General features: G+C 38.9%; 2 protein-coding genes across 3 annotated transcripts in view; one reads left to right on the top strand and one right to left on the bottom strand.

Moving 5' to 3' along the window:
* Positions 1 to 4133: 4133 nt before the first annotated feature.
* TOMM5 (translocase of outer mitochondrial membrane 5) overlaps positions 4134 to 13212 on the top strand; it is an 86705-nt gene continuing 77626 nt past the window's right edge. Inside the window, exons 1-2 of one of the 2 annotated variants that reach the window (XR_010067303.1) lie at positions 4134 to 4344; positions 6233 to 6327. Coding sequence is in view for 1 of the 2 variants with exons in the window: in XM_063294819.1 (XP_063150889.1) it covers positions 4224 to 4344; positions 6233 to 6267 (156 nt within the window). In the remaining variant the exon portion in view is untranslated. Of the gene's footprint in view, positions 4345 to 6232; positions 9016 to 13212 lie in introns of those variants that run through there. The other variant, XM_063294819.1, reaches the window with a different exon arrangement.
* Positions 9034 to 13212, bottom strand: part of IGFBPL1 (insulin like growth factor binding protein like 1) — a 53418-nt gene continuing 49239 nt past the window's right edge. Inside the window, exons 4-5 of the mRNA XM_063294818.1 lie at positions 10731 to 10884; positions 9034 to 9212 (exon numbers count right to left, since the gene is read on the bottom strand). Coding sequence (XP_063150888.1) covers positions 10735 to 10884 — 150 coding nt within the window. The 3' untranslated portion in view covers positions 9034 to 9212; positions 10731 to 10734. The remainder of the gene's footprint in view (positions 9213 to 10730; positions 10885 to 13212) is intronic.

The following is a 13212-nucleotide window of genomic DNA, read 5'->3' as shown; positions in this document are numbered from 1 at the left end:
TGGTTGCACCTGATTCAAATTCTGGAGATTTTTCTTTCCCCAAGAAATGTGTGCATGCAGCACGTTTTGTGCATATAAATATATGTGCATATAGTCTGCCACGAGCTATACTCCGGAAAAGGACAGAACAAGGCCCTGCTAAATAAAATAATGAAATAACCAAGGATTAAAATTTCTTGTCTGTAAAATGAAGTATCCTATTTATAAAAATAATTGATCCTCCATCAGCATTTACACATCATTCCCTCCCCATTTCCAGTGGAAACATCAAAAAGGAAGATGGGAAAAAAGGGGTAAGGGTAACAGGTAGCTGCCCTGGGAAGATGAGCAAAGAGAAGGAGACACAAAACTGGATGGAGATAAAGTGATCAGAAAAAAAATCTGGACAGGAAGTGAAACAGAAGATTGAACTGCACATTTTCCAAATCATCCATGCTCTTCAGCAACAATGTCTGCAGCCATTTGCACCTCTCTCTCTTTCTCTTCTATTCAACATTTACTTCTATTCTTTTCAATGGTGGTAGGATAACATCTCCCTGCATGAAATTCACAAATAATTATTTCAGAGAAGAAGTCTTGTATTCCTTCTGGATAAATCTGGCAATCATAATCATGGTTTCATTTCTGTGTTGCTCTTCTTGTTGGAGCTCAGAAGAATTTAGAAAAGGATTTTGAAAAAAGCGAAAGGGAACCATTAATAGTAAAAGCAACTCTTTAAAGGCAGTAAAAAAATAGAATTAGGTTCATTTAAAATAAAGCAATCTAAAAGGCACCTAGGTTGCACTGAACTGCAATTTTAATTAGGAGAGATAATTAGTAAAGACATGGAGAATAAAAATGTAAAGTATAAAAAATTGTGTAGTTATGTTAACCATGATGGAAAAAATTCAAAATCCATAGTAGCGATACCTTTACTACACCAACTGAAGAAAATCACTGCAAAGCTTGATAGAGAAAAATGTGGCTGATTTTATGGTACCTCTACATAGTCTATATTTTTAGATGTTATGGTGGGGAGCTTTTAGACATGCAAACTGGATCTTACAACGTGCGAAACTGTGTGTCAGGAGAATATTGCAAAGCAGCTTCTTCAAACCTTATTGCAAGGAAATGTCTGTGAAATCACCATTTCTGAAAACAGAAATTCCAGCTCAATTTTTCTCCCATCCCATTTTGATGCATAAAATTCTAGCATGGTGGAAAACATACAAGAAATCAATTACACAGTCTTTGCAACAACAGCGCTACGTATAATTCATTATTCTAGGTAACAAAGGTGAATTGAAACTAATTAACCAAGTGTGGCTCCTAATTTGAAAAATGTCCTGTGCCCCTATTCTAGCAACAGAAAGTGGCTAGAAGAAGACAGACATTCAGTGTCTAGCAACACATTAGATGTTTTCAGATATTACATTTGAAAGGTTATTTAGTTAAACTAACCTATCAGACACTTAATTGTGAACTTTTTTTTGCTTTTGGAAAAGGAAACAGAATATCTAAAGATCCCACTTTCATCCTTAACTCATCTCTTAGTATCTTCTCCTTTCATCCTCACAGTAATTATCACAGCTCTATCAGCTGTCTGTAGATGCTCTCTGTTCCTCTACCTCCTTCTCCCAAAGGTCCAACTTTCTGCTTCTGCAGCGCTTCTAACTTTTGCCAACTGAATGAGTGGGAATGAATTATAGATAAACATTAATTGCCAATGTATGAACGCTGCTTCTGAGATCGTCCTGTCTTCCTCTATTTGTACAAGTGTCCACCTGATGTTCACAGCAGTGACAAAGCACTTCTGTGATACCACGCTAATTTCAGAGGGACCCTAAACCAGTGAGAAGGTAAACCCTGAAGCCTTCACAGACAGATATCCAACATGTACATGTTGCATTCAACTCCCAAATCTCACACTGGGAAAGCCAGGGAAGAATTAAACCTTCTCTAGCAATCATGTGCTTCTCCTTCCCATGTGAAACGTATAGCATAGAATCAAGGGTAACATATGACTTCTACATCAGAGTGAGGACCCAAATTCTGAGCTTTTCTTCATTAGCTGTTCGTAGAACCGCTGGAATGGCCTAGCAACTCCAATTTTATCTCTTGTCCTCATGATACTGGCTTTGTTTCTTCCCTAATGATTTCTGTGCCCAAATCATGTAACACGGTAACAAGAGTTAGGATAATTAAACCCTGTGTTGATTGCCCTAGCAAGGGTTGGGTTTCATTAAAGATTGCTTATGGCGAAAAGCTCTTAGTCAGAGCCCACTGGCTCTTCTATCCACCAGCTGCCCAATCCTTTTTTTAAAAAATAATTTTTATTAAAGAAATTTTAAGAGGATAAGAACAATACAAATTTTGAAAAGAAAGTAGAGAAAGTAAAGTAAGTAATAAGTAAGTGAAAAAAGATGCAAAGAAAGAAAGAGAAAAGAGACAGAAAAGAAAAAATAGTAAAGAAGCAGCTTCCGATCTTCTTAACAGCAGTTACAAGTATATTTTTAACCTAAGGTTAAACCATAATTTCCTTCTTTCCATAATCTATCCTTTCTAATCATCAAACCCATACATCAGAAGTTCATTTTTTTTCTCTTTTCAGCAAAAAGTCCTTAAGAGGTTTCCAGTCACTAATAAATGTGGTTATTGTCCTTTCCCTAAGCAGACAAGTCAATTTTGCCATCCCTGCTAGTTCTGTCATCTTCACCAACCATTCCTCCATTGTGGGCATTTCAGAGTCTTTCCATTTTTGTGCATATAATAGTCTCGCAGCAGTAATCATATACAGCAACAATCCCCCAAATCCTAAGCTTATTCAACAGCAGTAAGTGGCTGAACTTGAGGAAGAGTTCATTGGTAGGATTTAAAATGGCGAGCAGTTTTTCCAGAACTAGAAATTGCTGCCTGAGGATCTTCAACAAGGCAGCACTATTGAGAAGCAGTTTGCTAGCAGCCTCAAGTTTGGCGCCAGAGATACTCCTTTCCTATTTATAAACTGCAACTCCGGTGCCTGGCAGTGCCGTATTATTAGGTGGAGAGGCCGCTGATTTTGGATAGCATAAAAGAATAATGATAATGGTGAAGATGACTTGCTGTCATGGATGAACTGCCATTGGTGCCAACACTATTTGGCTGGCATTGGATACTATGAACCTTGGCTTGAGAATGGGGCTCTTCCCAGCCAAATAGTGCCATTTGTTGTTATACTGTAGGCAGCAAAATGTCTTGGGACAATTCTGAATAATGCCTGAGAAGTAGCTGCCACTCAAATGCCTATTAATGTCCCACTGCAAGCATCTAGAATGAAGTCCATATTGTGTCCTAATCTAGTTATACCCAGGTAGCAATATTAGCAGTGTTCACAGTGGGCTTTGCAAGCCTCCTATCCTGCAGATGATTTGTGACCAAGGTCACTAGCATGACGGAACTGCCTCCCACCTACTATCCGTCAAAACTGGCTATTTCAACAGATGGGCTGGATATGTTCCATTTATGCTTTATTCACATATACCTAAAATTCCTCACCGTATCCCAAAAGTCTTTCCCTTTTGTCCTTGTAAAAAGAAGGAAGCAAAGTCAAGATCTGGCACCCGAGGATAGTATTTTTCAGCCTCACCTTCCCAATCTTTATGTTGAACAATTATTACAATTTGCAGTATGCTATTGCAGAATAACATTGGATAGTTACGCTTTTTCTCTTAGCAGAAGCATTGTAAAAATGCAGTTCTATCTTTGTGGTTATTTTTGACTGCAGAATTAAGCAGGGACCGAAATGCTGCAGCTCAGTACAGCTATAATAAACCCACCCTCCCAATCGTAATCTTTTTAAGCATTTCCTTTCTTCAGGGAACGGGACAAAGAGTTTAAAAGAAACAGGCAGCGGCGCCTGTTCATAATAACAAAACTATGAGCGAGAGTGAGAGGAAAAGATGAAACGATAAAAGTTAGAAAAACCAGCTGCGATTCTCTACCAGTCTTAAAAGACTTTATTTCATCCCATGTCATGCTTAAGATAAGAATCTTCCTTTGGCGTCGGAACTCAGAGTTGAAAAGCGTTTTGAACCGGAAGTATCGAAGAGGAACATTATAATTTATCCCTTTGGGTGCCGACGATAGAAAGAAGAAATTTGTCCCTCGCAGACCACCGTAGGGAGGGCGGGATTATTTCGAGAGGGCTCCTGGGTGGTTTTTCGGAAGCTTCTTTAGCTCAGGTTGGCGCCGACGGGAATCGAGTCATGTTCCGCCTTGAGGGTCTGGGGCCCAAGCTGGACCCGGAGGAGCTGAAGCGCAAAATGCGCGAGGACGTCCTCTCCTCGGTCCGCAGATTCCTCCTCTACGTAGTCGTGTTGCGCATCAGTGAGTACCCGGCGCGCGCACATCCGGGCCGCCTGCCACGTGCTGGGAACTGCCCCGACCCTTCATGGGAGCTGCTGCAAGACCAGGATTTCTGACGGACAGTAACATCGGGGCCTTACATAGGAAAATCAGGAGTGCCTATAGCACTTCATATCATTAGAGAACCAGGGGTGGAGTAGTGGCTAAGGGGTTGAAGTAGGTCCCGAGGGAGATTTCAAGGCTACTCTCGCTCACGGAAGGTCCCTGGCCACGCTGGGCCAGGCATATCTCCGTCCAACCATACAGGGTTGTTTTGGGGAAAAACACGGAAGGAAATGCTATGTGTGCCGTTTGGAGAAAGGATTGATTTTTATTTATTTAAATTTATTGGCTGCCCAACTGCAATGGAAAAGGATGAGATATTCATGCAAGAAATAATAAATTTATTTATATTTTTTATCGCCGCCCATCTCCCCCATATGGGGGACTAATAAATGCTAATAATCTTGTTTATAATAACTTTAATTTAGTTATTTAAAATATTTGTATGGCCGTACGTCTTAAACCAAACTGGGTGGCTCACAACCCAAGGATAAAGCAATATATAGAGACAATTTTAAAAAATGAATAAAACCAAAAACAGAAAAACCTGGTGCCACAGCTAAACTTTCTGATGCAGCCCATGACACTCCTCCATTCCAATTTTCAGTAGTAGAGATATTAATCCGAGCTGCAAACATCTGGACAGTCATTAGATGGCAGCAAAAAACTACCTATCTGTAATCTAACAGACATATGAATTTTTGCAGTTGAGATATAATGGCACTATACTGTGCAATACAGTATTTCATCAAATGAGACTCTTGGTGGCAGTTCTTTGAGGACTGCCACTTGACCCCTGCGTTGCTAATTTAGACACCCAGAAAGTAAAGAGAAAATCTTCAGTGGGCCTGCTTATGATTTGGGACTTAAGAAATAATGCTATTTTTTTCGTTTTTAAATATCTCTCCAGTAATATTATTGAGCAAGAATTACAATTCGCTCTTGGTCCCTGGTGACATCTCTTCACACCAGTGATTACTGATGAATGCTTCGAATTTATTTCTGTTCTGATTTCATGATTTGCACACTAGTATGGTATAACTTTAAAGTTAGGCATTGAATATGAGAGCCAGTTTGGTTAGTGGTTAAGGCAACAGGCTAGAAACCAGGAGTGAGTTCTAGTCCCACCTTAGGCATGCAAGCTGGCTGAGTGACCTTGGGCCAATCACTCTCTCTCAGCGCAAGAGCCAATCAGGCATAGTAGGAGAGTTCTAGTCCCGCCTTAGGCATGAAAGCTGGCTGGGCAACCTTGGGCCAGTCACACACTCTCAGCCCAATTCACCTCATAGGGTTGTTGTGGGGAAAATAGGAGGAAGGAGTATTAGGTATGCTCGCTGCCTTATGTTATTTATAAAAATAATAAAGGTGGGATAATTAATAAATAAATAAATAAATAAATAAATGTTCGCTGCCTTGAGTTATTTATAAAAATAATAAAGGTGGGATAATAGATAGATAGATAGATAGATAGATATGCACTGATGCTTTCAGAGCAATAGGGGTGCACAAGAAGTGGGAAACTCAAATTGTTTTGAGTGAAATTTTCTTAAAATCGTCTTTTTAAGATCAGAATGTTTAGTGCAGAGCATTGTGGCTTATCACCATGGGGAAGAAGCCAAGTGAATACTATTCATTAGAAAATTTACCATGCTGTAGTTATACCTACATAGGACATTCACTGTCAGTTGTCTGGGCCAAGAGAATACCATCACTTTCCTCCTCACTCATTTAGCAAAATTTAAATTATAGGAGTCATGATCTAAATGTTTCATTTTGTTCAGGATGTTAACTGTGTTTCTTTCCACAGCTCCATACGTTTTAAAGAAGCTGGACAGCATATGATAGTAAGAGCTTCAAAGATTGCCTACATGGAAGACCAAGCTGAACTATGGTTGCTTTTCTAATAGAGAAACGACTCCGTATCCTGACAGATGAATCTGAACATTTTCCTGTGAGGGTTATAGAGCAGCCGAAAAAGTTAAATAATTTTTGTCACTGCTCTTTTCATGTGCCAGAATTCTGTTCCTTCATGTTGGTGCAATCTTGTTCTTGTTCAGAGCTTATAATCAAGCCTGATTTGGGAAAGCTGCTAAATATGCATTGGAATATAATGATCTCTGAAGTGTTAACAGTGATATTGTTGTCACTATACTGTTTCCATGTGAAACCTTATGGTCATATCCTGAAAGATTAAAATAAATGGAGTATATGTTTTAACGATAGTGTTCTGCAATATTTCCAATCAGATTGGTTAAACTGGATCTTCCATACTGCATCCTTTTGGTTAAGTTCTAATACTTCAAGATGAGAATAAAGAACACAGAGCGCTGCACTAAAGCTTTTCAAAAAGTCAAAACCAGGTGATGCTAAATCGAGGCAAAGGCAAAGCTGACTACGCTTCCTTTTTGTCTTGTTTGCAGTGATACTTGGTTTTGTTAAGCAACTGAGGAAAAAAAGGCATGGAGTAGGCAGAACAATTTGTCTTGGTTATAATTAAAATGTGGGGTCATCTAATGAAGCTGGTTGTTAGTTCAGAGCAAAGAAAGGAATAATTCCATACAATGATAAATTTTACAATCACTGCTGCTAAATGAGATAGGAACTAGTTTAGGCATGGCTTCCATGGTTGGTCTAGTGGTTAAGGCAATGGGCCAGACACCAGGAGGCTGTGAGTTCTAGTCCTGCCTTAGGCACGAAGCTGGCTGGGTGACCTTGGGCCAGTCACTCACTCTCGGCCCAACCCACCTCACAAGGTGGTGGTTGTGGGGGAAATAGGAGGAGGAAGGAGTATGAGGTATGTTCGCCCCTTGAGTTATTTATAAAGATAAAAAAAAAAAAAACTAGCCACTGATGTGGCTGCTCCCATAACACTTCAATTTGAGATGAGCCGAGGTCACAGGTTGGTACTGTCTCCCTTGAGAGCAGTGAAGGAGGTAGGTGTGGCTTCAGAGTTGTTTTTTTTTAAAATATTGAGTGGAGGCTAGGTCAGCCAGATAACCTAACTGGAAGATGGCAAGCCTTAGTACCATGGACAAAAAGGAGAAGACCCTCACTTTCATACCCATGTCAACTTCTCCCAGAAATGAGTGATGGGCAGGGGCTTTAGTTTCATTCGAAAAGCAATCCTGCGTATGTGTAAGAAAGTCTGCTTTCTTTTCCTCCTCTGATTTCTCTTGGAATGATGGTTAGTGACAATTAAAATTGACATCATGTGAATATGCCATTTGAGCATTTCCATGAAAGAAAGCAGCCACCAGATGTCAGTGGCTAGCTAGCAATCTTTCTCCCAAGAAAGGTGGTGTGGCCATGTTAAAACAGGGATTTCATTTGTAATCTCATTTTCTGTAATTTTAAAAATCCTTGGGGAAGAGGAAAGGTTGCTACATCATTCGGCAATCATGACAATGCTATGAATGGAAAATGGTTTCTGGTTATCAATATACATTAATTTGGTACACAAGCAATATTCAAATTACCAGCAAATTTGTTACAATGTAACCCTGGCACCCCAATGCTGCTTTCTTACCTATCTTATAATGGTTTTCAAACACTTTTAATTAAAAAAGAAATGAGAAACTGCTCTGTTGCAGAACAAACCAACTTTAAACAATTTTTTTTCCCAAGAATGCCTCTAAGTTCCACCTAAATCTGAGGAATATTTTTAGAAAATAATCAGGTGGCTGAGGTTTAAGTGCTGCTTTGCAGTGCACCTACTCAAAATATAAAGGTAAACTCAGGATTGAGAAGAATGTTCTCACAGGACAGAATAACATTGTCTTCTGGTAACTGGGTGTGGCATGCAGGACACTGCGGTTTAACTCTGAATCTCCATCTTTTTCTTCTCCATTTCAACAATCTGTCACAATATGAAAAGTTCTTGCTTAATTTTTACCTCAGGCAGAAAACATGGATAGATTAAAGGCATTATTCCATAATGAGGCAAGCAACTAAGATGATACAGATGAAACAGTATGCTCTCAATCTAATTTGGTGTTCTTTTAAAGATTTAAGTGTGTGTGTGTGTTCTAACGATATACATTCCGGGTTCTGTAGGAGGGGGTCCTATGCAAAATATAGTTCAGAATTTGTAATGCTCAAGTGGATTGAGCCAGTGTATTGGTTAAAGTGTTGGGCTAATACTGGGGAGACCCAGATTCAAGTCCACCCTAGACATGAAAACTCAGTGGATGACTTTGAACCGGTCATATGCTCTCAGCTCAACCTACCTTACAGGGTTGTTGTGGATATATAATGAAGGGAAGTTCCAGCATAAGGGTCTTGGAAGAAAGGCAGATATAAACCTAGCAAATTTCATTCAAGTGGTTGAACTAATGCATTAAAATACAATCCTATTATTTTGGTATTTCCTGTTTAGTGGGCCATTTAGTTTAATGGACAAAAACAGAATAAATTGCTAAGCGAAGGGAGGGCACAGTTTGAATATTTTGTCCATGTCTCAGTTTTTAAAATGCCCTGAATCCAGTAATTGTTGCTTTGCTGGTTAATTTGTTGCTATAGTAAATTGTAATGAGAGGCTGTTTTCTAGATGTACTTGAGAGTGCCAATAAAAACAAAATGTTTTAAAAAACATCCTTTTATTATGCCTTTGTTACACACTGACTACATGTTCAATACTCATCAGACACTAAAAAAGGGGTACAAATTGCACCATTACTCAAAAAAAGATTTGAGACAGTGGCTTCTAGTCTTCAGAAAGTAAGAAAGCAATCACTAATCCATTAGTTTCTAGATTGTGCTCAGTTCCGATCCCACTTGGGCATGTCGTCCTAGACAGAAGTGGGGGAAGGAGAGAAAACAATTAACTTACGGCGTCATCTACAAATAATATTTATTTATATGCAGTTTTACACAAAATCAATTTGAGGGCTTCTGTTTAGATTCAGAGGGCTGAATTTACCCTATCAGTTACAGAAAAATACTTGGTTATAATTCAGCGTATTATCCCATTCTCCATTTGTTCTCTTTCCATGCACTCTCCTTGTATAACCACCAATCTTACTACACCCAAAGTGCATGCTCTTTCTCTTTACATCCCTGTTAGCTCCCTCCATTTTTCTCAGACCCTAAACTGCACATTCTCCTGTGTTCCATTATAGTCACATCTGTTCTGGCTCTCTACTTTCTTTTTAGGGGGAACTGGAAAAGGTGCTAGATTTCATCTTTCTCCAATATTCAGTGCTCTTGCTTTGTTTAGCAGCTTTTACAGCCTGAGCGGTTTACATACAAATGTCTCTCAAACTAACGTGGGTTATCTGCAAATGATGGTCTGGTAGTCACATGCCAGAAAACTTGGGATCAACTGCTGTACTTCTCAGACACATGGAGTAGTTGTTCTTGGAAAAATGTAGATAGTGTCACTAATAGTGTTTACAGTCTCCGTAAGGGACTACAAATACCATGAGAAAAGGGGTTTATTGCAATTGGCTTGGAATCTGTTATTTTGGCCTGTGTTAGCATGCCTCTGCAGTTAAACAGGTAAAAAGCACAAACCGTTATTATAGTCTACTGGTAAGAAAGGATGCTCCTATTTCTCCTATGTCTTAAGCAATAGGAGATCCATGTATGTTACCAAGTTCTCTGTCCCCTTCACTACTATCTGGTCTAAACATCAAGAGCTTCATTATCCCAACAAGTCTGCCATAGTTTTCTGTCCATCTTTTTTGAGAAAGTGAGCCAAGATGTCTGCCTTTCCAGATGTTTCTAAATGGTGCCTCTCTGTCTTCAGAACAAGACAGAACAAAGCCATCATGTGTATCATGTAGTTTAGGATGAGTACCCACAATTACCCAAAGATAAATCTCTGCTGCGAAAGGTTTCACTTCTGAGATGCTTCAATACTTTCAGAGATTAGACCGGAGGAGATGGCCATACAGCGGTAATTTCCAGCAACATTCCCACAGTTGGTACAATGCTTTGACTTTTCCTACAGTGAGATGTACATTGATTCTGCTTACCAGCACTAGGCAATGGTGCCAACTTCTAACCTTTTTTAAAAAGTTAGAAATTCAGTGTACCCATTGTATGATAAAGGCCTTTCAGAGAATAGCTCCTGTAACATGAGTTCTGTGCAACAAGGTGGTGGAAACGGCAACAGTGTGCTTATACTAAATGTACCATGGTAGTCAAGATCTATTTGAAACAGACTTGTAAGCCTTTTTGGGCATCTGTCTCTCTCTCTCTGCATGTTTTGTTATGCCATTCTTGTCTGTGAAGAAAGCTAGGCATTTACATTCACTTAAAATGGGATTTCTACCAACAAGGAAAACTAAAGGGGTCAAGGTTACCTTGCTACTTCACATCTTCTGATGCTGGGAAATTATCCTTCTGATTTTTACTTTGCTGTAGGACTTTAATAGTCCCCTCTGCCTGTGTTTCTCCCACCATATTTGCAGCATGACACTGGTAAACACCCTCATCATCTTTTGTCAGTGGATTAATCTAGGGAAAAACAAGCACACAAAACACATTGCCTTTTTTTTTTGCTACTGTAATTGCAGTGCGATTGTGGTTGCATTCATGTAATCCGGTTTTATATTGTTTTCGATAGAAACAGGGACTGAGAAACCTCTTCCTGATTGCACCATTTTGCAAACTTGGATACAGTAGTCTCATTTGCTATTTAGGAACAGTAATTCTTGTGAGGTGGTAAGCGCTCTTCTTGTATGGCAAGGATAAATACAGAACAGGCTTGATAATTAAGAACTTTCTTGGCAAAGAACTGGGGAAAAAACAACCTTGTCTACTGTATTGTTTGTTTATTATTTCAAGGTATCCAGTTCCTGTAAAATTAGCAGGAAATATTAACATGATAAAGCTAAACTCCAATAAAATCAGCTGCAATCATTATCAAAGATAAAGGCTCCCTGAGTTAAGATCAGTTCCTCATCCAAGCTGGATCTCTTGGCCACAACAGAAGAAGTGGTTTGCTACAGCCTTCTTCCTGGATGTTTTTGCATTTCCTGGGTTAGCCTACAGCTACAAGCTTTCCTCATGATCTTCCATTCAGGTACTAGCTAGTCTGACCCAGAGGTGCCTACAGGGTGTAAGATGTTGGTCACACTGGTGCAATCAAAGCTCCACCTGTTTGTTTTTTTTAAATGTGCATCACACACAAAAAATAGTTGGTGCTTTGATTGCACCATTGTGCTGCCATCTTGACCTTTTTGACCACATCCTGAAGACATCTTGGTCTGATCCTGCTTACCTTTCAAGATCAGACAAAGGCAGCTGTGTGCTGCCAACTCTTGTAGACAAAATTTTTATTAAGAGGCTTTCCTGAAGATAGAAGGAGTTGAGGCTGACAGTGTATATAATAGGTTAAGTATCTATTCTAAACAATATGGTTTTATTTTAAATAGTAATACAGGGATATATTGCTATACTGTTACTTAGTTTTTATATAATATTATAGTTAACTTAAAAAAAAAGAAATGTTAATTGTGATGTTTTTTGAAGTTTCAATTTAAAAAGATCAGGGAGGAAGAGGAGGAGGAAGAGTCAAGGCTAAGCACAACTGAGTTTTCTCCATAACTTTCAAGTTCTGTTTTTCAAGGTTTCTTTCCCAGTTTTTAAGGTGGATGTCCACGTGAACCTATGTTGTTTTGCATAGGTACTTTCTTGCACAGGCCACGTGGCTACTTTGGAAATTAAATTCCTCCCCGCTTTTGCAACAAACACTCATGTGTCCTGGTGGGTCTAGATCTGGATAAGAGAGAGCAATTCTTCTTTGTGAGAAATTGAGATAACTGGGCCTAAATAGAAAAGGCAGCTTGACTGGTGTTCAAAGCCATCATTAGTTCCAGCAATGTGTGGGGCTGACACACTGCCATGGACAGCTTGTCTCTTTCTACCTGCCTTTTTAAATTCTTCAACCCTGGGGACCTTTTAAAAAATCTTTTGTTGGAGGAAGGTAGGAATTCTGGTTTCTTTCTTAACGGAAAGAACAAAATAATTCTTTCCATTAAATCCTGGAAAAAGGAGAAAATTAAATGGGAAGACTTTGTGATTGTTCCCATTCTTCAATGAGCAGCGGGCACAGCATGATGTTTAAAAGTGAGATAGTGCAGGGGAAGCAACATGTTTGTGACATAGGTTGCCAAAAAATACCCCATCATTGAACTGGCTAGTATTGACGGTGTTCTGTATTGTAATTTGAATAGTATGTATGTATGTATTTTATTTTTATCCCGCCTTATTTATTTTTTATAATGCAAAGTTTTTGGCTTGGTTGGATTTCCTCTAACAGTCAATGAAGATTTTCTGCGTGACTGAAAATGGTACTGAAATTCTACTACTAAATCTTGAAATGAATTATTATTGATAAACTGCCAAATTTTATCATGTTATATATTACATGATATTTATATCACAATATATCACAATTCTTTCGTTTCTTGTTAACTTTACTAACTGTAATTTCTATTGGGAAAAAAAATAGAAAAAAAGGCATGCAGTTTGAAATATAGCATATAGAAGGGAGCATGTGCTCCACACTGGAGCTCAATTAATATTCAGTTGGAGAAGAAAATACAAAAGGAAGTGCTATTTCATACATAATCTATTTAGGTTTTATGGGTTAGTCAAGTTCAGATTTCCAAGTAGAAAACAATGAGCTTCAGCACATTACTTTGTGCATATCCCAAGTGGGAGTTCTCCATCAGCAAAGAGCAATGGAGTATAAGGATGCATAATCTTACCATCAGTGAAAAGGGACTTGAAAGAGAATCACACTTCAGCTACAAAGCCTAAAAACCCTTTGATCTTCCC

Source organism: Candoia aspera, chromosome 2 (genome assembly GCF_035149785.1).
Source record: "Candoia aspera isolate rCanAsp1 chromosome 2, rCanAsp1.hap2, whole genome shotgun sequence".
Lineage (NCBI taxonomy): Eukaryota > Metazoa > Chordata > Lepidosauria > Squamata > Boidae > Candoia > Candoia aspera.
This window is presented reverse-complemented; position numbering and strand designations above follow the sequence as displayed.